At 46.3% G+C, this 27166-nt stretch overlaps 2 protein-coding genes across 2 annotated transcripts; both read left to right on the top strand.

The window, feature by feature from the left end:
* The first annotated feature begins 3777 nt into the window (after window positions 1–3777).
* Window positions 3778–5806, top strand: Hoxb2 (homeobox B2). Its single transcript, XM_076870073.2, has 2 exons — window positions 3778–4182; window positions 4920–5806. The coding sequence occupies exons 1-2, from the start codon at window positions 3798–3800 to the stop codon at window positions 5570–5572; spliced, it is 1038 nt and encodes a 345-aa protein (XP_076726188.2). The 5' UTR covers window positions 3778–3797; the 3' UTR covers window positions 5573–5806.
* Window positions 5807–16280: 10474 nt separating this feature from the next.
* Hoxb1 (homeobox B1) lies at window positions 16281–17635 on the top strand. The gene is made up of 2 exons (XM_076871631.2): window positions 16281–16860; window positions 17307–17635. Exons 1-2 carry the CDS (start codon window positions 16281–16283, stop codon window positions 17633–17635), a joined length of 909 nt encoding a protein of 302 aa, XP_076727746.2.
* The last annotated feature ends 9531 nt before the right edge of the window (window positions 17636–27166 follow it).

The following is a 27166-nucleotide window of genomic DNA, read 5'->3' as shown; positions in this document are numbered from 1 at the left end:
CCTGGTGGTCCAATTTAGATAGCAGAGCAAGGCTTCTGACTGCCAAATTTCCCCCATGGGAAGGAGGACATTGAAGATCCTTTCCTAGTTCACTGCTCAGGATCCTATCTCCCCCTTGAAGGTTTTCAGGTTTAAATATAGTTTTTCTCACTCATAAGAACCCGGAACACATTCTGTCAACTTCTTTAGCTAAGGTTAAGTAACAAGTTGTGGAAGAAAGGGGGCTCTTGGGTGCTCTCTGTGGGTCTTTTTGTTTAACCTCTTTGCCTCTCAGTTTTTCTCATCCATTGACCTTTTGTCTGCTCCCCCCTTTGGCCACAATCTCTCTTCAATCCCTCCCCCCACCCCCAGGAAAAAAAAAATCTGGCCGATTACTGCTTCTTCCACAGAACCTAAACTTCACAGTCGTCTTCCGGAGCTACAAAGAAGTCATCACGTGACCCGAAGCCCAACAACCATTGGGTCTAAAATGAAAACAAAGGAAAATGATTAATCTAAAAAAAAAAAAAAAAAACCCCAAAACCTGAGGCCTAGACTTCTCAGGTCAAACCTTAAAACTAAAGTGAAATTAAATCACTAAATAACACTTGGGGTAGAGGGAGAGGGGACAAATCCTCTTGCCAGGGAAAGAGGAAAAGAAGGTGGAAGAAGCTGTTGGATCCAAGCGTAAATAAAATGGTCCCCAGGCTAATGTGCGGCTGTTTCCAGGATCCTTGGGAAAACTTCATTTCTTAGTCGGGGTTCCATAAAAGTTTTATCACACTGGAGCGAGGATAGAGAGGGTCTGTCAAAGATGAAATGTCACCGCTGCGTCGCTGGAGCCGATAAGAGCGAGGAGACAGGGTGGCTGAAATATGGAGCTAATTCGTTGAAAGAGAAGCGATGCCTGCTTGCTGAAGAGTTGCATAATTCTAATTGTAAGCGATGCCCCCGCATTGCTTAATTAGGAGCATATATTTGGTGGTAGTGGTGGTTGTGGGGGTGAGAATCATTCCAGGCCCTCAGCCTTAAAGCAGGGCTGATTTTCATTTTTATGTTGCATCCTGGCAGTCCAAGGTTAGTAATTACAGTCTTTATGCAACAATAAATAACAATAAAAAAGCAACCTGAATTCCGCACACCCCCCCCCCCACCAAGTAGGATTTTAACTGGACGGCTCATCCAGGCAGCAAGCAATTTAGCATTGGGTCAGGCTATAATTTAAAGGCAGAAGAGCGTGCAAAGTTTGATTGGGATCAAATAACGCTCAAGGGTCTTTCTTTCTCTCTGTCTTCCTCTTCTCTGAATAACATGTTCTGAATGATGTAACTAGATGAAACGCCATGTTTGGCTCTGGGGGTGGGGTGGATTGCTTATTTTGCTAGCCAGAGAGAAAAGCAGGCCAAGAGAGAGAATTTAACTAGAGTATGAAAAAGCAGAGCTTTGGTTTGAAGCTGGGATGGTAAATAAGAAAAATAAGATGGACCTGGCTTAGCGTCCTTTATCCTTCTGTTTTCAAGATTCCAGTGGCTCAGCTAAAACAAAGACATGGGTAAAATATCTTGGCTTTACCATTCAGCATGCAGGGGAGTGGGGGAGGGATGTCTCCCAGAAGGAGGGCTCTCTTGGCCCCTTTTAACACCCAAGTTTTCCCTTGTTCACTAATCTGGCCATAAAATCTGTCATCGAGGGTTAGAGAGTTGTATTTCCTGCGCAGGGACAGTCTTGGCCTGGGTTGCCTAGGGAAGCCCTGAGTCCTGCAGCCAGCTAGAGGGGCTGTTAGAAAACTTGCAGTGATGCCCAAGGGGCTGACCAGAGAGTGAATCCTTTCTCAGGCCTTCCTGCACAGCTACTGTTTGGATTCTTCCCTGCCTACCCTTATCCACATCTCCAAATGGCAAAATGGTTTTCTTTGAAGCTGAATTGCACACCACCCTCTCTGCCCAGTTGGCCTAGTTCAGAGCAGCTCTCCATGCTCTCTCATGCTCTACAGACTGTCTCTGCAGCCCCCATCTTCAGCTCCCCCCTTTCCAACCTTCTCTTCTCCACCCCCACCCTTCTACTCAGACTTCTGGACCCTTCTTTTTAAATACTCACCACCTCCCACGCGGATGTTACATTGACAAAGTTTCTAGCTCCAGCTCCCAGCTGAGTTGCCATTTCTCTGCTAACCAGCCTTCTCCTTAGGGCTGGGTTGCAGTGAACCAGTAGGGGGAGGGGAGGCCAGAGTCGTGGGAGTTCTCCAGGCAAACTTTCCACCCAACTCAGCGCCTTCCCTCTGTCCCCATTTCCCATCTGTTTCCTGGCTCTCCCAGAATCACCTTTCTCTATTGCCACCCCCTCCCCTCAGGCCTTTTTAAGGGATGTGGAATTTCGGCTGTTCCCTCTGCTTTCCCAAAGAGACAAATTCTTTGATGCAATCGGAGGGAGCTGTCAGGGGGCTAAGATTGATCGCCTCATCTCCTCTTGGTCCCTCTGACCCACTCATTTAAAAATCTTCCCCCAGATCGACTTTTCATTTTCTGCTTTGAGGCCTAGTTTCCCACCAACTGCTTGTGGCTCTACATCTTGTACCTCCTTCTTCTAGTAAATTGTAGCATTCTCTAAAGTTCAGACTATCTTGGTCCCCTCGAAAGAAAGAAAGAAAGAAAGAAAAAAAGTCCCACTCCAGGGGCCAGAATCATCTCAGTGGTCATATTTCCACTCCCTCCATCTTCAAGAACTCCATCTTTCTTGCCTAGATTTTTTTTTTCTTATGCTAGCACAATGGCAAAAGTGGAAATTCTTTTTGTTCCACTAGGGACTGCTACCCCTCCCCGCCATAGGCAATGACCTGAACTTTGAGAGTTATATGATTGGTTCTTGTTCATGCCCCTAGATATGGATACAGAAAAGGCTTGGGGTTAAGTGGGCATATATGCACCGTCAACCCTCCTATTGCAGGAGTGAAGGACTTAATAGATAAGTATAGATCTCCAAGAGGAAGGCAGATGGACATAAGGAGTTGTGCTGTAAACACTGGGCAGAGAAGGGAACCCAAGCCCTACAGTTATGGAGGCCAGTGGGCAAAAATGCTGTGGAGGTCCATTTCCCAAGATTTAACAGTTGCTTTAGGGGTTGGGAAGGGAGTGGTGGTGCTGATGATTATAAATCTCTTCTGTTTCTTAATCACACCTCAACACTGTCCTTTCCTAAATGGAGGAAACATTTTTCTATTCTTTCTTCCTCCCATAGAGATACTCTCTCATCTTTGTGTGTGTGTGTGTGTGTGTGTGTGTAAGATAGTGCTTGCTATGTAATAAAAAAAGTATTAATTTACTTCATTAAAATCTTTAGAAGGGAGGAAAATTTCTCCTTCTGATTTGATCTGTTCCTGCAACCTCACAAGGGTGGAAGGAGGAAAGGTCCCTCTAGATTTTCTGGAGAAAGGGTGTCATTGGGGAGACACCGGTTTAGGAATGGGGGACTCATGGTGTCCAGGTCGTGGTCCTCTGGAGTTTTTGAATCAATTAAAGCAAATAATGCTCTGTTTTCCACCAGGCCCAGCCGAGCGATTGGCCAAGGCCGGTCCCGTGACCACGAATTCCCTGCAATTTCGTCGGAGTCCTGGGTTTAATAGAGAGAGTCCCCATACGCTTGTATTTATCAGCAATATACAATTATAAAGGCCCAAATTTTAAAAAAAGAAAGAGAGCGAAATCTCCCCCTCCCAAAATCGTTCCATCGCATAAACCTGGGGGGGGCAGGAGGGGGGGTCCCTTCCGATCCTCCCTCCTGACGCCCCCCCCAGCAGGCCCCCTCCCCCACCATTGAAAGCCATGAATTTTGAATTTGAGAGGGAGATTGGGTTTATAAACAGCCAGCCATCGCTCGCCGAGTGTCTGACTTCCTTCCCCGCTGTCTTGGAGACATTTCAAACTTCATCAATCAAGGAGTCGACATTAATTCCTCCTCCTCCTCCTTTCGAGCAAATCTTCCCCAGCCTCCAGCCCGGCGCCTCCACCCTTCAGAGACCCGGGAGCCAAAAGCAAGCCGAAGATGGGCCTGCTCTGCTGCCACCGCCGCCGCTCCCCACCGCCCCCCCAGCCCCCGAGTTCCCCTGGATGAAAGAGAAGAAATCCGCCAAGAAACCCAGCCAATCCGCCGCGTCTCCTTCCCCGGCTGCCTCCTCCGTCCCGGCCTCGGGGGTCGGATCGCCTGCAGGTCGGTAAGCGCGTTGGGGGTGGGGTAGGGTGTAGCTAGAAGACAGAGGAAGAAAGAGCAGCGGGGGAGGCCAAAAAAAAAAAAAAAAAAAAAAAAAAGCAGCAAGCCTGTTGGGGTTCCCTTGCTCGGTCAATTCTCAGTCAATTCTCGGGATGGGGAAGCAGAATGTCCCGCTGAGGCTCAGGCCTGGCCGCTGCCAGATTATTTTTTCCTACAGTAGATTTGGAAACTGGTTGGTGAAGAGTCCTCCCCCCGCCCCCCATGGTAGAAGAAAAGGATTCGATTGAGGAATCTGTATAGAGGAATGAGTGTTGTTGGGAATGAATCTGGGGCAGGAAAAGATGCGATCCTCCTCCCAACCCGAGGAGGGCAAATTTGAGAGCTAGAAAGGAAAAGAGGTGAAGAACAATCTGTGAAAGCTCTCCTGGGCTTGAGTTTGAAAGTTCATTGGGAAGGGGTATCTGAGATTCTGGGAGAGAAAAGGAACCGCTCCCCGCCCTCTCTGTGGCCCGCGGCCGGCTCTGAATGCTTTGCCCTGACCCTGGCCAGGTCTGCCAGCGAGGGAGGGAGCGGAAAGAACCGAAGAGTAGTGAGAGCAAACCGTTTTGCTGGGGGTGGGGGTGGGAAAGGGAGGCTCCTGATATTGTTTTTGGAGGATGGGGTAGTCTTGATCTCTGCCGAAGTGAAGTTGGGATGAAGACAGGACCCGCTGTGACGCCCAGCCTGCTTTTCAATAGATGGCCCGGGACTGCCCGACGCGGGCGGCGGCGGGGCGCGCAGGCTGCGCACCGCCTACACCAACACGCAGCTGCTGGAGCTGGAGAAGGAATTTCATTTTAACAAGTACCTGTGCCGGCCTCGTCGGGTGGAGATTGCGGCCTTGCTGGACCTCACCGAAAGGCAGGTCAAAGTCTGGTTCCAGAACCGGCGCATGAAACACAAGAGGCAGACGCAGCACCGAGAACAGCCCGACGGGGAGCCAGCCTGCCCCGGTGTCCTAGAGGAAATTGGAGACCCAGCTGAGGAACCAGCGGCCAGCCCGGGAGGCCCCTCTGTTTCTCGCGTGGTGCGGGAAGCCTGCCTTTATCCCGCCGAAGTGGCGCCGGGCCCCCCAGGCCCTGAGCCTTTGGCAGCTCACTTGGAGGGTGCGGGTGCTCAGAGCCCTGACTGCGCCCTGCGCAGAGCCGGCGGCCTGGAGCCGGAGTCATTGTCAGAAGACGCTTTTCCGGAGCGGCAGGATTCGCCTTTCCTGCCCGACCTCAACTTCTTTGCCGCCGACTCTTGTCTCCAGCTGTCCGGAGGCCTTTCCGACAGCCCAGTCCCCTTTTCAGAGGAAGAGTTGGACTTCTTCACGAGCACGCTTTGTGCCATCGACCTGCAGTTTCCCTAACCCGTTTCATCCCCCGACCCTTTCCACCCCCGTCCTCCACTGCGTCTGTTGGGAAAATAGAGCTTCCTCCACCCCAATTGCATTTACTTATGTGTTTTGCTAAAATTCAGGTATTATTGAATTAGTGTTTAATCTACTTCCTTTTTTGTTTCTCTTTTTAAAATCACACAGAAAAACTCTGTTTGTTAGACTACTTCCAACGAAATCTCAGGAATAATTAAACTCAAACTCGGGGGGGGCGTTTCTTAAAAGGAATTAGAGGGACCTATTTTCCTCTTTTTTTATGTTTTAGACTGTAGTTTATTTATTAAAATTCTTTAATAATAGGAAAAGGGGAAAGTATTTATTGTACATTATTTTCATAGATTAAATAAAATGTCTTTATAATATGAAAACGAGTGTTTGTGTTGGGACCCAGCCCTTTCCCGGTCCCCAGGGCCCCTTCTCACTTCTCCAGGATCCATAGGAGGTTGATCTGGTTCAGTGGCCCAAGCCGTGGCAAAGACCAGGGGCTGGCAAAGTCCGGGTGGTACAAAGGTAGCTCCGTTTGTTGGCCATTTCTTGACCCACGGCTCCAGGACGAGTGGGGGTTTCCTAGATGCTTGGTCACCTTGTTTCCAAACCGACAAGGTCCTGCACGAGGTTCCCAGGGACTCTGCTTAGAAATAAAGGTGGACGGTGGTCGGTGGAAAGAGAGGGTGTGCTGTGAGCAGGAGAGGAAGCCTCAGGGACAGGCCTCGGGAAAGCAGAGTTTTTGCTTAATTAGGAGGGGGTCCAAGGGCTTCCCAGTCTTCTGTGCCCTAAGCCGGTGGAGAGGCTTTTTTTTTTTTTTTTAGGAACTTCAGAAGCCTGGGGACGCGGGGCCTGGGATGTGGAGCCAGACTTCCTAGGGGCTGTCGGTGGCCACGGAGTGGAGAAGGGTTTTCTTGAAAAGCTGGACCCGTTGTCCAGAAATGGTAACAACTGGCCTCCAAGTGGACAAGGAAAGAGGCCGGATGAGAAATGTGGCGCGGCCGAATACCTATGTTCCTAGGTCTGTGCTGTCAACCCTGGGTCCTGGGAATGGGAGAACATCCCAGGAGCGGCGGGGCAACAGGACCAGGCAATCGGAAGGCGTTCAAGGAAGGAAGGAATAGCGAGGAGCGTGGGAGGGAGATGGGAATGCAAGGAAGATGCTCAAAATGGCGCTGGGGCCGGGCAGCCGGGAGGGCGAGGGAAGAGATTGTGGCGGCCATGACAGCCGCTGCTGGACGCGCTGCTGGACGGGTCCAGTCCCGGTCCGCCCCCACCTTCTCCCTGCGGGATGTTTCAGATCAGAGGGAAGAAAAGAGAGCCTGGGAGCCGGATTTTTTTTTTTTTTTTTTTTTTTAATGAGCCCAATGGATGCTGAGGACCCGAGATGGAAGGAGAATCCGCGTGGGGTGTGAGAAGGGGGATGGCAAGTGGGGGGTCTTGGGGCCTGGCTCGGCCTCGCCAAGTATGGCTTTTTATCATGCGCTCTGGGATTTGAAGCCCGGCCAGAGCTTTCTCCAAATGCAGACCCACCTGTCTTGGCCAACAACTTCATTTGCCTTCTCAACACCAGTTCCTACACCCCACCCCCACTCCACACCCGGCGCCCTTCCTGGCTCCTGGTATAGCTGGTAAACTCGCTGCAAGGATCGATCTCCCCCCATCTGCTTCCTGGTTTGTTCTCAGGAACATAGAGATTTAAAGGACCCTGGAAAGCCATTCATCGTCCTTCGGTTTATTTAATATTTCTCCGACTCAGAAACAGACACCGCGGGGCTACCTCCCTGGCAGATGCTGCAGTTCTTTGAAAGCAGTTTATTTCCTGGGCCTCTTAGACTTTCCCCTGCGCCAGCAGGATGGGGACTTAGGAGTATCAGGCACCGAGAGGCAGCAACTGACAGAATAAGCCAAGAGCCAGCATAGGTGGTGACATATAGGACTAGGCAGGCCCAACAAGTATTTCTTTAACTGGCCCCTCAGTGCAGGAAGTACACATATTTTATTCAGCTGGAATTTAATCCCTTAAACTGTCTTAATATAGAATTCATCTCGTGCATTAAATAATCTTATGTCATGTTAAATTGCAGTTATTTCTTTCATAAATAAATTAATATAGAACAATTAGATGTGTTATTGTAATAATATCGTGTATCTTATTAGTTTATTTTCCCTCATAAAATATATAGGTATGAAATAAATTCAATATATTAAAGTAATAATACACAGCTTATTGGCTTGTGTGTTTATTTTCCCCATAAATAAGTGAATATACAATATATTAAAACCACACTATACATCTCATTGGGCTGTGTGTTTATTTCTCCATAAAATATGCCCACAGGCAGTGTTTAACATCTTAAAAATCACAGCACATAAGCTGTCTCTACACCAGCAAAATGAAAGAGACATTTCAGCTGGAGCTTTGATTTCTATGGACAGCCAAAGTAGATAATTTGGTCTAATTAAAAATGCTCTTGCAGCTATAGCAGGTTGTTACAAAGATCAAGAATACCAGAAAGATCTCACTAATTAACCTCCTTCCAGCTTTCTTTGGTCAAAAGGAGAGCACCCTTTATCAATGCCAAAAAATGCAGGAGCTGCTGTGCTGGAGAGAAACCCCATCCAGGGATCATGGTCTGTGCTACTCAGGGGGCTCTGAGGCTCCCATGCTCTAGAGACTGGCAGCTCCATAGGCCAGCAGCATAAGCATTACCTCTGAGATAGTTAGAAATGCAGACCTACCAAATCAGAATCTTTAAATTATTAGGTCCCTAAGTGATTTATAGGCATATTAAAGTTTGAGAAGAAATGCTAGACCACAGTATCACTTTGCTTCTTGCCTTCTTCCATGCTTAAGAATTTTTAATCTATTTTAGGTGGTTACTACCTTCCAATCCTTTAAATCCAAACCAGGAGCCCAAAGGGCAGGGAATCTCAGCTGCTGCCTGCATCAGTCCTGATTCCTCCTGGAGAGCCGAGAGAGTCCAGCCAAAGGCTCTATATGTTTAGATTTATGCATTCCCACTTTCCTGGGGGTGAGAAGAAATAGGGAGATTCAGCATTTCCCTTGGCTAATTATTAGAGAGGAGTTGGGATTCTTTTTACAGGAAACAGATAAGGTTTTCTATTTCTGTTCTTTATTTCTTTTTTTAAAATATTTTAAAATTATAGCTAAACATAATGCTTTATTTTGTTTATTTAGTTTTATGTGGTGCTGGGGATTGAACCCAGGGCCTCACACATGCTAGGCAAGTGCTCTATCACTGAGCTACAACCCCAGCCCCTCTGTTTCTCTTCTTTCACAAACTCACCATCTCTGGTGATACCATCAAAGAATAAAGAGGCAATGTATTTCCAGAAGGAAATGACTCCCATCTTCAATCTCCCCACCCAAGCTAATGTCAAATCCAAGGGAATGCTTCCCAAATGTGGGATTCATAAAGAGATGGGACTTGGGATGTTTGTGTTCCAGATGGTTTACTTTTTGCTGTTTTCTCTCTGGGGTCATCCTTTTTAGCTACAGCTTTAACAGTTGGCTATGGAGAAGGAAGGGAAAGAGGAGTAGTTCCTAGGTGGAGCAGTACACCTGCCCATGGCAGCAGGCTACAGGACAGTGCCAGGCAGCTATATCCACTTCTCCCATCCATATTGGGGCAGGACATCTCTTGAGTCAGGACAAAATTGTAAGTGGTCTATAGCATAGACAGTTTATGAATTAACTGTGGTTGGACTGGGAAGGTTTCAGTAGAGACAAGAAAGTTGCTGGTCAATCTGCCCTACTGTTGGTGAATCATTCATATAAGAAGAATGGTTCATTAAAATTATGGTAAAAGAAAGGACCATTAACTCAAAGAATGACTTGCAATTGTGATAACCTGGAGTCATTTTTTTTTTAATTAATTTATGCCTGGACAAGTCCCTCTCCTCTCTGGACCTCAGTTTCTCTATCTGTGATGGAAATTGAAGAATTAAATATTTCCAATGTATTCTGCATTGATATATGCCCAGAGTATATTTGTTAGTTTTCACAATCAGTCCATTAAATATTTTTTTAAATGAAATTTTATTTTTATTTATTTATTTATTTATTTTTAAAGAGAGAGTGAGAGAGGGAGGGAGAGAGAGAATTTTTAATATTTATTTTTTTTAGTTATCAGCGGACACAACATCTTTGTTTGTATGTGGTGCTGAGGATCGAACCCGGGCCGCACGCATGCCAGGCGAGCACACTACCGCTTGAGCCACATCCCCAACCCCCCATTAAATATTTATAATGCTTGGAGTTATAGGCTCTTAAGTGACTCTTGGTATTTGATAATAACCTACCTCCTACTTTCCTGATTGGGACCATTTTAACAGATTTTAATTTGTATCTTTATACCCCAAATCATGCCCCCCAATCATTAAAAGAGTAGAGAGAGAAATCTTTTCAACAAGCATGTCATTGGGTGCAGTGTGATGTGTCAGGAATTCAATAAATATGAGTATACAGAAGTATTGTAGCCAAGTCTCTCTCTGGCTTTCATCCTCTGCCACCTTCCTCAATGTAAGGCTATACTTATTCTTGTTTAAAAGAGAGGAGGCCATTTTGAATAAAAAGAGCCACCAAACTTCTTATTTGACATGGTATAGTAGATTTTATCTGGTTACTAGGCATCAGGAGCATAGTCACAAATTCTGTTTTTCCCTGAATCCTTAATTCAGCCCTACTGACTTCTCCTAACCACTTTTCCTTCAGGTCACTGACAAGAACTGGCCCCACTGAATAATTCCTTGCTTTCAGATAAGGGCATGTCCTCACTGTGTAGAAGGTGGCTTCTAGGGTGTCTCTATGTCTCCTTTGTTTGCTGTGGCTGCTGTAGTCCAGATCCTACACTGACTTCTCCAGCCAAGCTCTGCTTTCCTGCCCATATACTCTTTCCACTCTCAATGCTTGAAGGAAAACTAACAAACTACTCTCCTCAGTGAAAGGAGTCCCCTTAAAACTTTCTGATAGAGGTTGGGGGTGTAGCTCAGTGAGAGAGCTCCTACCTATCTGTAGCATGTTAGAGGCCCTGGGCAAAACAACAACAACTACTAGTATAACACCACTTCCCTAACCCCCAACTACCACAGAAAAGTCACAGTATGAACAATCATTCAGATCCAAATTCAGCTTGACCAGTGTTTGATAAGGTTTCCAAAGTGGATATTTTGGTCCAAACTATCACCTTTGGATAAACCTGGGTAAGTGGAAAATTATTTCAAATCTTCATGTCACTCTAATCTTTTCTTTTAGATCCCAATCAGGGAAGTGAATGTAGCTCAAAGTGGTACAGCACTTGCCTAGCATGTGTGAGGGAGGCTTTGTGTTCAATCCTCAGCACTGAAAAAAAAAAAAAAAATTCCAATCATTATTTAAAAATGCCTCCAATCATTTATTCAGGTCTTAGAAGTCAGGTTCAACCCTTCCCCCCTCTGGAACAGACATTTAAGCCTCAAGAAAAAGAGACAACTTCTTCCCTAGCCAATTTTACCCAAATATTAGGAAAATAAGGAAAGTTATTTCTAATATATTCAACTATAAACCTTTCTGGTATAGTTTTAATAATTTGGGTGTCTTTATAGGCATTAAATATTAGGCTTAAGTTTTCAAAAAAATTCTTCAGCTTTAAAGAAAATTCTTTGCCCAAATAAGCCAATCCACTCCATCCTCATTGAAATTTGCATATGATAAAGTACATGTTGTATAGTATATGGCGATATGTTGTATAAAAGAATAGCAATATATACTATTCTCCTATTGCATATTACCATATTTTAATACACTAGTTATATTAAAAAACAGAAGACTGACTCACACTATTTTGGAATGTGCATATAATGTTAGTATCATACATCTGTAGAGTTTTCTATGGTTTATATTTTCTTGTTTGCTTTAATTCTACTAACAATGCAGGAAAGTAAGTAGTATTAAATCCATTCTTCTTCTAGGAGGCTAAGATTCAGAGGAGTCAAGAAATTTGTTTTGGGCTGGGGTTGTGGCTCAGAGGTAGAGTGCTCACCTAGCATGTGTGAGGCACGAAGTTCCATCCTCAGCAACCACATAAAAATTTAAAAAAATAATAAAGATATTGTGTCCACTTATAACTAAAAAATAATTTTTTTTAAAAAAGTAAGCTTGTTTAGCATTGAGGGCATAGATTAGTGGAAGAACATTTGCCTAGTTTATGTGAGCTTCCCTGGGTTCAGTCAGAGAGTCGGGGTGGAGGAAGAGGGAGAGAGAGAAAAGAGAAGGAAAGGGAAGGAAGGAAATTTTCAAGGGTCATAATGTTAAGAAATGGCCAAACAAGGACTTGAACCCAAGTATTCTGTCCACAAACCTAGTAGTCATGTCATTACAATATGCACTGTCCATATTCTGAGATCCTAAACCAGATTCATGACAGTTCAATTATCTGACATGAAAAGAAACAATAGTGAACTCAGATCCCGTTTTCTCCCCAAGAGCAACAAGAAGCCATCTCTTGGGAAAAATTGTAACCCTGGATATCCTTCTAGTTTTGAAACTCCAACTTTTGATCTTGGGTTTGGCCTCCCCAAATTTAAACTAGGGAGAGCAGATAGAGAACCTTGAGGCCTAATGAAAGAACTGTTAGATTGTTCCTGCCAACCTCCCAACCTAAGAGCTGCCTCCACAGAAAGGACCAAAAAGGTGTAAACTTCTTCCTTCACTCCCTCTGTACTGAGGATTGAATCCAGGGGGGCTTTACCACTGAACTATATCCCCAGGTCCCCAGTTGTTTTTTGTTTTTTATTTTGAGACTGGGTCTCCAGGCTGGCCTTGAAGTTTCAGTCCTCCTGCCTCATTCATCTGGAAGAGTAGCTGGCAAAGTCTAGGTGCAAACTTCTAACATATCCCTATTTTGATCGGAATGGTTTCCTCTGTCTCTATTTTTAGCATAAGGACCAATAATTCTCCAAGATAATTTCAGTTCTAAATATGCCTATGTTGGGCTGGAATTGTGACTCAGCATAGAGCGCTTGCCTGGCACAGGCAGGACCTGGGTTCCATCCTCAGCACTACATAAAAATAAAGGCATTGTGTTGTGTCCATCTACACCTAAAAAATAAATATTAAAAATAAATAAATAAATAAATAAATATGCCTATATTCTCTATGTATATGTGTAAACTTACCATACAAACAAGGAAATCAACCTTAGGAGACTTGGGGACCTGATCTGTTTGGTTCTCACAGTTTTTTTTTTTTTTGTGGGGGGGTCAGTAGGGATTGAACCCAGGACCTCATTCATGCTAAGCAGGTACTCTACCACCTGAGCTATATGGTGCTGGGAAAGTCAATAGAGATTTTGGGAAGTTTTAATACCTGCAATAAGAAGGAAGGTGGTGAGACTCAGGGATATATTGGAGGGCATAGTGAATCTGGAGAACGGAGACCAAAGTAATCACTGCCACTGACAGTATAATTTGAGGTACTTTTATTTTCTTTCTCCCTTCCCTTCCTCCCTCCTTTCCTTTCTTCCTTCCTTTCCCCGTTTCTTCCTTTCTCTTTTCATTCTTTAGTACTAGGGATCAAATTCAGGGCCTCATGCATGCTAGGTGAATACTGTCCACAGAACTATACCCCAGCCCCCCTCTTTTCTTCCTGTTAATAATGACAGATTGTTGGTGACTTCAGCTGCTATAGGAAGAGTGCATTTCCTCAACTCCCAGACAGATTTGCATAGTTTTATCAAACAGATTTGGAATTTATTTTTTCCTTTAGACTCAAATTGGTCCCTTAATTAGGAGGGCAAGGGATGGAGGGAGAAGGTTCTGCCTGGGATGAAGGAAAGATGGAGAGGGAAGTCTCATCTCTCAGAAACAGGGCAACCAGGTCAGATATAGGCCTGGCTCAGATTTGGGGTTAGAAGACAAACCCTAGTTCCCTACACCTGAGGTCTCAGGAGAGAGAAAGAAAGACTGGGTGCTATATCACAATCCTGTAATTCCAGAGATTCCAGAGGCTGAGGCAGAAGGATTCCAAGTTTGAGGGCAGCCTCAACAATTTAGTGAGGCCTTGAGCAATTTAGTGAGTCTGGGACCCTGTCTCAAAATTAGAAAACAAGAAATAAAAAGGATATAGCTCAGTTGTAAAAATGCCTCTGGGTTCTACCACCAGTATTTACAAAAGTAATTAAGTAAGTGAATAAATAAATAAATAAATAAGAAAACTTCAGGATTAACTACAAACTTTCTCCCAGAGAGGTGGAATAGAAAGAAATCTGCTTGCTCCTATTTCAGTAATCCTTTTCTCTTCAATTCTTCTGTACACCACTCTCCCCATCTCAATTCTTTCTTTTGTCTGCCCTAGTCCCTTTAACACGTGAACATTCTCTCTCCCTCCCCCACTGCATCTCTCTTAAAGAAGTTATGAGCGGGTTCCCCTGCCCACAACTTGTCTGTGTCTGAGGAAGAACACCTGTGAAGTGGGAAGGGGGACTGGAGTTCTGTGAAGTGCTTTGAGCTCCTTCCTAGTTGGGGGCTAAGGGAGCTCACAGTGTGATTCTGGAGATACTGAGTAGAAAGCAGGAGGGGCAACTATAGGGACAGTGTAAGGACAAGAAGGAGGAATGGGAGCCGGAAGATGGAGACACAGAGATTGAGAAAGACAATTTTGGAGTCCTTTGTGGAGGAATGAGTGCATACCTGCCCTTTAGGGGGTGGGGAAACCTGAGACATTTCGAAGGTCCTCTGTGGGCCTGTACCACCTGCTTCCCCTTCCTCTCCTGAGCTCACTTGTTTACAGAGATCCCTCCCTGAACTCTTGCCCTCCTGGACTTGCCCTAGCTCTGGCCCCAGGACTCTGGTCAGGCAGACACCCTGACAGGTTACAAATGAGCGTGGGTGTTGGATTGCTCTAAACTCTTGTCTGCAGAGTCTGGAGGAGGAGGAGGAGAATCAATGTGTGTCTACTTAAGAGCTCTTCTAGTTTCATCCAGAGTCTGAGAGAGCAAGCAAGACACTTCCTGTTTTTCCCAACCCTAATGCAACAGATATACTGAGCAGAAAGAGGTGAGGCTGCCCTCCTTACCCATAGAATTGAGAGTCCCAGCTGGGCACAGTGGCATGCCTGTAATCCCAACAACCCAGGAGACTGAAGAAAGAGGATCATGAGTTTGAGGCCAGCCTCAGCAATTTAGCAAGGCCCTAATCAACTTAGTGAGATCCTGTTTCAAAATAAAAATTAAAAGGGCTGGAGATTTAGCTTAAGGATAGAGTGCCCCTGGGTTCAATCTCTGGTATTAAAAAAGAAGAAGAAGAAGAAGAAGAAGAAGAAGAAGAAGAAGAAGAAGAAGAAGTCAAAGTAGTCTCAGGAACTCTGCACTGATTTTCTCATTCTCTGAGGAAACTTCCTTTATGTATTCTAGAACATTCATGGAAATTTGAGTAATCTTCAACACTTAATTGGTATTGAATTTATAGATTTGTGGCTAGGGATTTTTTTTTTTTTTAAAGGACATGGAGGGTGGTGAAGGAGCGAAGGGGTAGGAGGGAACCAGAGTTCAGGGCCTCCACTAGTTTTAAACATTTTGGAAAGAAAATAAAAATCCCCCTCCTTTTCACCCCCTGTAAACATCACCTAGCTCTGCTCATTCTGGTTCTCTGGAGAGATATAGGGAGTTATTTAAGTCTGAGTGAATGAGCCAGCTACAGCTATGGATGGCTAGAGAGAGGATAAATACATCTAGCAAGATGAGTTGATGGATAGGTAGGGAACGAATATAAATATGGAGAGAGATGGACGAACAGAGAGATGGATTGAGACAGAGAGAATATAAAGAGAGGCTGAGGGAGAGAAATGGATGCGTGAATGAGGAGAGAGCATTTATGCAGAGAGATGGAGAGAGGAATGGGGCGTTTTTCATCCTCCTCCCCACATTTCTATAGCCCTGGCTTGCTCCCTTGAAATGCCATTTTCCCACCCCTGCTTAATGAATTCTTTCTCTGGATTCTAGACCCTGCCTCACACCCTTAGGTGTTTTTCCGCCCACCCCACCCCCTCTTCACAGTCATCCATTTGGCCCAAGATAACATACCTCACCCCACTGTCCTAGCCCATCACCCCAAGACAAATTAGGAGCAACAAAACCAGAGTGGGAATTCTGGGCAAAGTAAAGAAGCTAGGTTCTCCACCTCCAGGTCTACAGCCTTGGGGGGAGGCTTCTTTTAGGGGTGGGAAGATTGAGGGGCAGCTGGGTTGAATTTGTCCAAATCTAATAACCCAGAGCCTATTGAAGGCCTTGGGGGTTGGGAGGGGAGAAAAGTCTTGAATATTCTTCAAACTTTCCCCCCCACTCCCTCTGGTCCCTTCTTTCCAAAAGTCTTTGAAGAAAGATGTTTTTGACGCTTCCATGTCGCTCTCAGATGGATGGGCTGCCGGTGATTGAAGTGTCTTTGTCATGCTAATGCTTGGGGGCTGATGGATGGGCGCTGGGGCTGCCAAACTCTGGCCCTCTTTGCCCATTGGCCTGGGAGAGATCACATGTGCCCCCCTACCCCCACTCCCTACCCCTTTCCTAGGGGAGCTCTGGCCCAGGCGATCTGGCCCAGGCCATGGATGCAAGCCTCATCGCTGTGACATACTGCCGAAAGGTTGTAGGGCAAGAGGGTGTCTCCCCGAAAAGGGCCGACCCTCCTGCGGCCTCCACGCATGGACTATAATAGGATGAACTCCTTCCTAGAGTACCCACTCTGTAACCGGGGACCCAACGCCTACAGCGCCCACAACGCCCTAACCTCCTTCCCCCCCAGTTCGGCTCCTGCCATTGACAGCTACGCAGGCGAGGGCCGCTATGGTGGGGGGCTGCCCAGCCCTGTGCTGCAGCAGAACTCGGGCTATCCCGCCCAGCAACCGCCTTCAGCGCTGGGGGTGCCCTTTCCCAGCTCTGCGCCCTCAGGGTATGCCCCGGCCTCCTGCAGTCCCAGCTATGGGCCTTCTCAATATTACCCTTTGGGTCAATCGGAAGGAGATGGAGGCTATTTTCATCCATCCAACTACGCTGCTCAGCTAGGGGGCTTGCCCGACGGCTACGGAGCGGGTGGAGCCGGCCCTGGGCCATACCCTCCGCCACAGCCCCCTTACGGGAACGAGCAGGCAGCGAGCTTTGCACCGGCCTACGCTGATCTCCTCTCCGAGGACAAGGAATCATCATCTTGCGCGTCAGAACCCAGTACCCCCACGGCCCGGACCTTCGACTGGATGAAGGTTAAGAGGAACCCACCCAAGACAGGTAGGGCTCCGACGTGGCCACCCCCCTCTCCCGGGCCCGAGGCAGCTTAGTTGTCCCTGCACTGAGGTGTCTTGTTCCTGAGATGGGTTCTTTTCTCTCCGCCGTTCTGGTAGAGGCAGGTAAGCGTACTCCGCCAGATCAGGTGAGATCTTTCCATCTAGCAAGTGCAGGGCCACCCCCAAGAGTAGGTCTCCATACACATCCCACTTGCTGATCTGTTCGCCCAGCGTGGGGACCCAGGACCCGCTGCGTTGGGCTGGGGATGGAAGTAGGGGAAAGGTTGCTCCGCGTTTTAAGATCACCACCGGACTGCCTGGTGATCCGTAGGGACTTTGAGAACTAGGGACAGAATGCTGACTGAGGGTGCACAGCTACATTGGGAGGAGCGGAGGGGAGGGAGAGAGGTGAGAGAACTGACGTGGCCTTTCTTCCCGCCCCGCCCCTAGCGAAGGTGTCGGAGCTGGGACTGGGCGCGACCGGTGGCCTCCGCACCAACTTCACCACGCGGCAGCTGACTGAGCTGGAGAAGGAGTTCCATTTCAACAAGTACCTGAGCCGGGCCCGGAGGGTGGAAATCGCTGCCACCCTGGAGCTCAATGAAACGCAAGTCAAGATTTGGTTCCAGAACCGGCGCATGAAGCAGAAGAAGCGCGAACGGGAGGGAAGCCGAGTGCCGTCAGCTCCTCCAGGTTGCCCCAAGGAGGCAGCGGGAGATGCCTCGGACCAGTCCACAGGCACCTCCCCGGAAGCCTCGCCCAGCTCCATCACCTCCTGAACTGAACTTTTCAACCCGGCTTCCAGCACTGTAGAGCCCTAGTCCAGTCCTCCTCTGTCCTTCCCCAACGTCACTGCCCTGGTGATCCTTGCCAAGACTGGGACACCAGTTTAGATGGGGATGGGGACTGGGGGAAGATTTTTTTCTCAGATCTGGGAAGAGAGTAGATTGATGGCTTGGGGATCCTACCGGACTGGGGGCTTGAGAAATACCCAACCTGTCAAAGGTGGAGGGACTGGATGGGCTTTCCCCTGCCTTTGATCTGGGGATCCACACAATGGCAAGAATGAGGATGAGAGCCAGCCCATCCTCCTGAGTTCTCCTTTCCCTTCCAACTTTTGGCTATTCAGTTCAGTGCCTTTAAGCTTTGAGGATGCTCCTCATGCACTCTTATCCTGACTCCTCTTTCTAGGCCTGGGATAGAGAGAAGGCCTTGGATTTTCTTATGTAGGTGGTATTTGAGTGCAGATGTATTATTATCAGCAACCCTAAATCTCAGTCCTTAATAGAGTTACCCCAAAACTACAATAGCATCAGCTCCCTTGTGAAAGACCAAAAAGCTCCCCATTTAACCCTATTAACCCTTTCCTGGCACATTTGTATTGCACTAACACAGCCTCCAGAGGTTGTTTTCTGAGACCTGCCTCCTCCTATTAATGACCTCATTACTAAATCACCAAAGTGTTTTGAAATTTGGTATGCCAGAGACTTCTGGAATACTGTGCAAGGCCTGCTCTCAGCAAGCCTCAACCAGGAAGGCACAGGCATGCCCCTATTACATTCCCCCTATTTATTGCCTCCTGGAAAACCCAGGAATCTTGTCCCCATCTCCATTCCTACCCCTGGGGGCCTTCCCCCACTTGGAGGCATACCTCTCTACCCCAGGGAGGCTCAGGTATAGTGAGAGCTCCCAGCAATTTCAAACATTTCTCTGAACTTTGGAGACAGTGGAGACACCATTTAAGTTTCTGGAAAATTGAGCCCCAAACAAGCCAGGTTCTCTCTGTACCTCCAACTACCTCATTTCAATAAAGTCTGTGTTTTCTCCTGCTTCCTTCTGGCTTCCCTTAAACTTAAAAGGTGAGGAAAGAGTTGGTGTTAGCTGGTTGGGTTGGAAAGAGTTGAGATTTATCTCAGTTGGATACAGAGAAGGAATTATTGGAGGTGAGCTTAAGGTGAATTGGGCCTCAGGCACCTAGAACAATGGTTAGTGCACTGGTGATTGGGAGAACCAGGAAAAATGGAGGAAGCCAGAGAGGTGAGACAGTACTGAGATGTTCTTGAGAGAAGGGGAGGAATAGAGAACAGATCTGTTTGCAGAGGACAAAAAGATGGAGTAAGAGGAGGAGGAAATGTGGAGGAAAGCAGAGGAAACAGTACCTTTTCCCTTTCCTGAACTCCCTCCTGTCCAGACTTGGGCCTGGCAGACAGTGGACCCCCAGGAGATCTTAGCTGAAGGAGTGAAGCAGGATAGGGATGGAGTGGTGTGATGCCTTCCCTCTTATTCTTGCTCAGCGACAGGATGGGTCGCTGACCAATTCCCGACTGGCACACAAATAAATACGCTCCCCTCAAACCAATGCCTTTCCTAACAGCGATTCAACCGGATTTTGGGAGTCCCAGTGGTCACTAGAGTCGGGTCACAGCCGGCTCGCCTTCAAGCCTTCAAATGTCTTTCCGTCGGGGCTCAAGGTGAACGCCCTCGGTCTCAGGCTTTGGACAGCAGGAAGGAGGTGGCCACCAAAGTGCCGCGTGGGGTGGGGTGCGGGCCAAGGGGAGGTGGCCCTAGATGAGGTGGGGGAAGGTCGCCGAGGTAAGCCGGACAGCGCTGACCTTTTTACCTCGATGCGCCTCTGGGCTGGCCAGAAGCGCGCCCTCGGGGGCTGCTATTGTCTCTGGGCTGGTCCCACCGGCAAACCTTTGGTGGGCGGAGGCGGGGAGCCTCAGGAAACTCTGCAGCCGCCAACAAACCGCCATCGCTCACTGGCCTGGCGGTGCCTTGGAGATGACGCGGGCCTCTGGGCTCCAGGCCCGGGTTTATTGATTCCGGTCACCCTGGGAGCCTCTGTACTACCCAGGGCCAGGATAGCACTGCTGGGCTGCAGCGGTGACTAAGGCTCAGGCGTCTTATCTAGTGCCCCCCACCATCTGTTTAAATTCGCGACCTTTGAAAGGAAGAGAGACAGAGAGACAGAGAGAAACGTGTATGTGGAGTGTATATGAGCAACGCCAAGCATTTACTTCCTCATGAAATTGGTGTCAGCATTATCAATAATTGCACAGCCCAGCTGAAGAGGAAGAGTTTTGCAAGAGGAAGTTTAGTTTTCCCGGAGGCGGCTTTCTTGCCCTCTGTCTTAAAAAAAAAAAAAAAAAAAAAAAAAAAAAAAAAAAAAGCCTCTATTAACTTTTTTTCTGCATTTAATAGAAGTAGCCACCAAGCTTGGCTTCCCCAAAAGGGTCACCTTGGCAGAGGGGACAGAGCAAGTGTCTTTGAAAGCAAAACTTCCCTTGCTTGGAGCCAGTAATATGAGCTGGTAGAACCTTCTGGTTGGGGTGTTTGTAGATCCTATAAACTTCATCCACTTTGGACAGGTGGGCAGAAAGGCAGGTGGAGGAAGGAGCAGTGGTTAGAGCAAAACTGGATCATAAGGATGGTGATTTCGGGTCACAGACTGGGGATGACAGGTCCTGAGTAAGGGGGCAAATGGAGGGGTCAGTAGAAAAAGGAGAAGGCTGGTGCATTTGAATTTTGGTCATAGCAGAAGGAAACATCAGATTCCTCCAGGGAAGGTTGAGGAGCAAATCAATTCTTCATTATCCCAGAGACAAGCTGGACACAACCCACAATAAATCAGCCTTCCATCTCTTTACATGTAGAGATTCAGGTGTCTTCCTGATTTTGCACTCTCTTGCTTGAATCACACTTCCAATCTGAGTACACCCCCGCCAACAGATCTACAGGAAGACTTTTATTTGGAGCAAGAAAAGCTCACTGCATATTTTCTACCATAAATGACAAAGGAGAGGATGATAAACAGACAAACAAAAACACCATTTGCTCCTATTGACCCAAATAGAAGATCTTCATTGAACTTTCCAGAACAGTTGCCAGAATGCTTCACTCATACACTCTTCCATGCCTTTTCAGATATATACTTTATGTTTGTAAAAATTCAAAGCGTCCACTCCCATACTTCCATTACCAGATCTGAAAAAAAAAAAAATCTCCAGTTTGAAAATAAAAATCTTTAGAGGATTTTTCTTTTTCTGTCTTAGTTCTTCATGAGAAGGAGAATTCTTAGGGCTGGTTGAATGTTTGTCAGGTTTCCTGAGGAACACTGCCCTTAACCCCTGGATGCCAGGTTTGGGGGATAATCAGGCTCTACTTAGCCCAACTCACCACACCATCTGTTTCTCAGCCCCAAGTGTGAACTTCTCTTTCATTTGCCTTTTCCCTCAGCATTTGTTCTCTCAATGTGAAGTCCTTTGATCTCCTTAACCAGAGAGAAAGAGATTTCTTAAAACCAGAAGTTCCTAGACACATTCCTTGTGTCTGTGCCATGGGCTGCTGGTCAGGAGTTAGTGGGATGGGGTAGAAGAAAGAGTGCAGATGCAGAGGCTCAGAGACTTCTGATGACTGAGATGAAAGGTATCAAGACTAACCAGAGAGGAGGACCAAGGAATTGGGGAAAATGTTTAGAATACCTGTAATTCAAATCTAAGCCCTGACTCCTACTAGCCTCATGGTCATAGGCAAGTTACTTAATTCCTTGTGCCCAGTTTAATTATCTTTAAAATGAGGATAATGTTGGTATCCATTTCACAGGGCTAATGCTGTGATTAAATAAGTTCATATGTGTAAAATACTTGGAATGTATCTTAATAAGTAAATGTGAGCTGTAATAGCAACAATTTTATTGTTATTATTGGTGTTAGGGATCCATCCTAGGGCCTCACATGTGCTTGGCAAGCACTCTGTCACTGATTTATGTCCTTATCCCAATTATTAACATTGTTGTTATTATTGTTATTATTGGTACTGGGGATTGAACCAGGGGCACTCTTCCACTGAGCTACATCCCCAGCCCTTTTTATTTTGACACAGGGTCCCAACTAAGTTGCTTAGGGCTTCACTAAATTGCTGAGGCCCACCTTGAACTTGCAATACTACTGCCTCAGCCTCTGGAGTCACTGGGATTACAGGTGTGCATCACCATGCCCAGCCATTTATTATCATTATTTGCATACATATGTTTCCTTTCCTTCCCAAAGTCCCCAATCTGACCATATCTTACACTCTTATCTTGCTTGATCCCTGTTGGTGTATGGGGCTAGAGATAGGTAGAGATTCCCTTTGACTGCTGAGAACACTTTAGGTCATCTGGCAGAGACCCCTCCCTTTTTCTGGTCTCACCTTGCTCACCTGTGGAAGAGGAGAGCTGTGTTGGACTCAAAGTCTTCTCCTCCTTTTGTGCTAAAGGAAGATGGACAAGAAATCTTGAAGGCAAATATTTCAAGTTCCTGATGTAACCCTGTGAAGGGAAAGGGTCTGAACTATGATTTAACTTTCAGCATGGTCCCCTTGTATTACCTAGGTGATCTCATGCTAGTCTTGAGAAAAGAATTCCACTGCTGTGCTTTCATTTCTCCAAGTATAAAATGGAAGATGTTGAATACTGAATGATAAATATTAAAAGTACTTAGAATGCTACCTGGCACATGGATAAAGATTCAATTAAAAAATTCCTGCTTTATATATTCACACAAGACATTTTTTGTTTGCATTTGTGTGTTTGTTACTGAGGATCGAGCACAGGGGTGCTTAGCCACTGAGCTACATCCTCAGCCCTTTTAATTTTTTATTTTGACACAGGGTCTCACTAAGTTACTCAGGGCCTTGCTAAGTTGCTGAGGCTGGCTTTGAAATTGTGATCCACCTGCCTTAGCCTCCCAAGTCACTGGGATTACAAGTGTGTATCACCATGCCCATCCAGAAAAGATCTTTTTTGATTACCTTCTTATCTTCTTATATTTTTTATCTTGATGTGACAGAGGCAGACATCCTTCAGCATCCATTCCCCTATATTGCACCAGCAGACCCACCTGGCATCAAGAACATAGGTCTTGCTGCCAAGGAATAAAACTATTATGAATCAAAGTATTCTGGGAAGACCCTCAGAGTACAGGCTTACAGTACATGTGGTATCAAAATGAAGTTTGTTTTTGACAGGACAGCCTCATTGCATAACTCTGGGAGCACATTCTCACTGTAGTCCAAGAGACTGGCACCTCCTGCAGTTGTACCAGATTTTTTTTCCTTGTTAACTCAATTCTGGCTCCAAGGACTTCTTTGCATGACTTCCATAGTATGACTCAACCACAGTATCCCAGATGTTTCAGGTTTTGATATTTCCCTGGCTCTCAAAATGCTTTATATAATCAGAGCATGACCTGGGTGGGACAGGAATTAAAGATACAAAATATTTAATAGTTCAATCACTGAATAATAGGGAGGCTCAAATAACTGCAAACTTTAGCTCAAAGACTGACCATCAGAACCTCATCCACTGTCTTTCTCTTCTTTGGAAAAGAAATAGATCAGATTACTTGAGAAAAGAATTTCACAGGAAGTCAGGATGCTTGAGTTTACTCTACCAAGGACCTCCTTTGAGCGCTTAGGTGAATCACCTGACCTCTCTGAGCCTATTTCCCCTGTATTTAATAGAAACTGAATTATCCCACTGAAGCTCAACTCATCCTTTCCTCTGAAAATAGAAGAGATAGGTAAGAAAGGATATTGAGGGGGGCAGGGAAACACCCTGTTGAATATACTCTACTGGCCTAGTGAGAGCTAATTAAAATCACTCTCTACATTTCCTTCAAGCTCTTAAAATCACTGGCCTGAGTCCAGATTATTCAGAGCCCTGGAGCCTTTTGGGCCTGAAGGGGAAATGAGGAGGGAGGGAGATCCAGAAAGCATGCTCCTTAGAGGCCAACTCCTCCCTCCAGTTTATTCTGGCCTGAAAGTTCCATTTCAACCCCCACCTTGGAGATGGGGCAGCTCAGTATTTACTCAGCTAGAAGTTTTGCCCAGAAGCCTGGCCTCCCCAGCCTGCCCTTGTTGGCTCTGCTTTGTCGCCCCCGCCCCCTTTCCTTCCAGGTTCATGGAGAGTTCAACCCTGGAATGGTTTGCAGCCCCCCACTCTCTGGCCTGGCTCTGTTGGAGCTGCCTGTCCAAGGGATTGCTGGGGCCAGAAGGGCAGGGGAAGGGCCCCAGTCCTGAGGTCATGCCCTGGTCTCTCCACTCTTGCTGGACTAGCGGCCTGGGCCTCCTAGAGGACAGACTACTCAGTGAATGATTGTCTTTTGGGGAAAGGAGAGTATGGAGATGGACTAAAAATGGAACTTCTGGGTTGGGGAGATGATCCAGGACTGCAAAGGGGTCACGTAGCTGCATGTTCTATAGTTATTACTATTATAAACCATACTTTCTAGTAGAGAAGCTTGGTAAATTTGTAAAAGTGAATTTGTTCCTTAAGATAGATAGTAAAAGGGCTAATACTAAAGAAGTGACATTTGTATACCCAGAAGTCATATGTGTAAACTAATCTTTTACTTCCAAACATTCTAGAATGTAAGATCCATGAAGGCAGGGATTTTTATCTGATTTTTTCTTTCATTGTTCCATTTCTAGCACCCAGAACAATACCTGGCACAAAGCAAATGCTCAGGAAATATTTGTTGAAAAAATGAATATTGGAGCAAAAATACTTCCATCTACGAGACAGATATCCAAGAATGGTGCTCTGAAATTATGTTTGCTTCAGATGTTTGACCAATAATATTATCATAAGCGATGAATAATATGAAGATAATAAAAGTAGGGTTAGAGATGGAAAGGGATTTAGGAGGCATTTTCTTTATCCCTATTTTTCATTAAAGGTACCTGTCTCAAGCAAATTACAGTGCTTACTATAAAGTTTTAGGGCAAGTTTGATCCAAGGATTCTCCCACAGAGAGACAACACCCTTGTCTGTTCATTTGTTTGCTTGATTAAGACTTCCTTTACTTTAGCAAGTGTAAACACAAGGAAAGGCCAAACTTTAGAAATGTAAAAGATTCCAAGGCCCTGCTGGATGTTTTTGTAGATAGAAAATGAATAGAGCTTTCCTGCAGGGAGCCCAGGAGAGAGGCATCAGTCCCAGGCAAGCCTTCCTCTGTTCTCCATCCTCCAGTGTCATGTAGCCTCACACACCGAAGTACCCAGGTTTCATTTTCTCTTTCCAAAAGACTTTTGAGTTTTCTTCCCCCCTCAGAGGGCTGTTAAGGTGAAAGCGCATAGGGCCATGCATGCAGTTTGTTCGGGATCAAAAAGGAGACAGCAAGGGGAAGCATTATTTTCTATGCCTAACATACCTTGAGAGCAAGGATGACCATCCCTTGGAAGTTTCGCAGCGCCCATGGGAAGATCACCCAATCTGGCAAGTGTGGCCATTTACCGTCATTGAAAATTGTTGGGAACTGATGACTTTCTCCTGCTTCTTCCTCCCACAGATCTACACACAAGGTATCGTGATACCACAGAGGTAGGACTTGAAAGCTGACTTAAGTCAAGCAGAGAGAAGGGCAAAGTTGTCAAGGAAAATGAAAAGGAAAGTTCACCTGTCCACTCCCTGTACCACTCCAGGGTTAGATTTTTACAGTAAGGGCTCCCTAGGGGCAATGAGCCTGGGGGAAGAAATTCCTCAGCAAGGACTTGAAGAAAAGCAAGATTGGAGGGGCCAGGGCATGGATCTAATTAATGATTTTTGACAGAGTTCACTGGTTTTTCCTCCATTACAGTCAAGCCTAAAGGCTCTGTCAGAAACTGTTCCTTTTTGTGCGTTTGTTTGGGTACAGGGGATTGAACTCAGGGGCACTGACCACTGAGCCACATTCCCAGCCCAGTTTTGATTTTATTTAGAGGCAGGGTCTCACTGAGTGAGCTTAGCGCCTTGCCGCAGCCGGGCTGGCTGCAGCAAAATAACGGGGGTGGGGGGGTGGGGTGGGGGGGGTGTGATAACAACTTGTGTAGATTGATACAGCAGGAATGGGAGCCCTTTATTGTAGGACAGGAGTGGTATTTATACATTCCACACAGCTTATCTTAATTAGCATAAAATAGATACAGCAGTCAACCAATAAGGAATCTCCACACTTAATGGCTCGCTGGCGTTACTTCACAAACCACTCCCTCTGGCATTTTGCCAGGCGCCATCTTGACTTGTTTACAGACTCTAACAGCGCCTCACTGTTGTTGAGGCTGGCGTTGAACCTGTGATCCTCCTGCCTCAGCCCCCTAAACTGCTGGGATTACAAGTGTGCCCCACTGCATCCAGCAGAAGTTATTCCTTATTGAGATGAGGGGTCTAAAGAGGCAAATTCAGACAACTAGGAGAAGAGCCTGTAAGAATGTATGTTCCTGGATACACACTGATGGGAAGAACTATCTCGATTCTTCTCTGGCCCTGAACTTCTTTCTATTCATTGCCTCCACTTACTCTTGTTTACCCTCGTTTGTTTTTTTTTTTTTTTTCCCAGAACTCAATTTTCAGTCCCCATATGTGTCAGGAGAGATTCTACTCAAGTTGCTGAAGTTGACTAGAAAGAACCTGAGGAAGGCCAAAGGTATCCTCTTCCCTGGAGGACGGGTGAAGTGGGATGGGCAAAGGCAGGATTCCAGCATTTGGGTCTTAATTCAGAACATTCAAATTCAGTAATTTGGGTACATTGGAAATGGAGAATTGCTAAAACAACTTTGAAAGGGTTGATGCCTGCAATCTCCCACCTACAGAGCAAACATTTCAAAACTCACTGTAAACCTATTGAAGCTGGGTGTTCTGGGCCACACATGTAATCCCAGCAGCTCTGGAGGCTGAGGCTGAAGGCTTGGAAGTTTAAGGCCAGTGTGGGCAACATAGCGAGGCCCTGTCTCAAAATAAAAATTAAAAAAGGACTGGGAGTATGGTTCAGTGTAGAGCTCTTGGATTCTACCCTGAACCAGGGCCCACCCAGGGCCCACCCACCCACTGCATGCATGTGTGCACACAAAGAAAGAAAAGAAAGAAAGAAAGAAAGAAAGCCCATTGAAATCCACACCTTGACACATCCCCACAGGCCCTGGCCTCCCTTACACCTGCACAAACCTATCTGTACTGTAAATAAGCATCATTCCCTTCTGTTTTCAACTGGAAACAAACTGACCCGTGCTCAGCTTTGCAGACATGGCCTTCACACAGAGAAAATGGGCTAAGGGACCGATATTGTCTGTGTAGACAGGGTCTCTTTTTCTTCCACTTTTTTTTTTTTTTTGAGTTTATATTTTGACTGTGTGTGCTGCAAAAGGAAACTTTAGAGAAGTATGAGTGGAAAACAGAATTCTCGATACAAGAAGTGAAAAAAGACAAGGGCCTTTTGCTAAAACCCCTCAGCCTAATCCACCTCTACAAGATTCCCAGAATGGAAATGAAAAGAAGAGGCAAGATAGCTCTC

The sequence above is a fragment of the Callospermophilus lateralis genome, chromosome 11, assembly GCF_048772815.1.
Source record: "Callospermophilus lateralis isolate mCalLat2 chromosome 11, mCalLat2.hap1, whole genome shotgun sequence".
NCBI classification, from domain to species: domain Eukaryota; kingdom Metazoa; phylum Chordata; class Mammalia; order Rodentia; family Sciuridae; genus Callospermophilus; species Callospermophilus lateralis.
This window is presented reverse-complemented; position numbering and strand designations above follow the sequence as displayed.

What these genes read in the sequence shown, in the direction of transcription:
- Hoxb1 (XM_076871631.2), top strand. Translation starts at nt 16,281, where the DNA reads ATGGACTATAATAGGATGAACTCCTTCCTAGAGTACCCACTCTGTAAC. An exon ending in GAGGAACCCACCCAAGACAG is followed by an intron (nt 16,861 to 17,306) that starts GTAGGGCTCCGA and finishes CCCCGCCCCTAG; the next exon opens with CGAAGGTGTCGGAGCTGGGA.
- Hoxb2 (XM_076870073.2), top strand. Translation starts at nt 3,798, where the DNA reads ATGAATTTTGAATTTGAGAGGGAGATTGGGTTTATAAACAGCCAGCCA. An exon ending in GGGGGTCGGATCGCCTGCAG is followed by an intron (nt 4,183 to 4,919) that starts GTCGGTAAGCGC and finishes GCTTTTCAATAG; the next exon opens with ATGGCCCGGGACTGCCCGAC.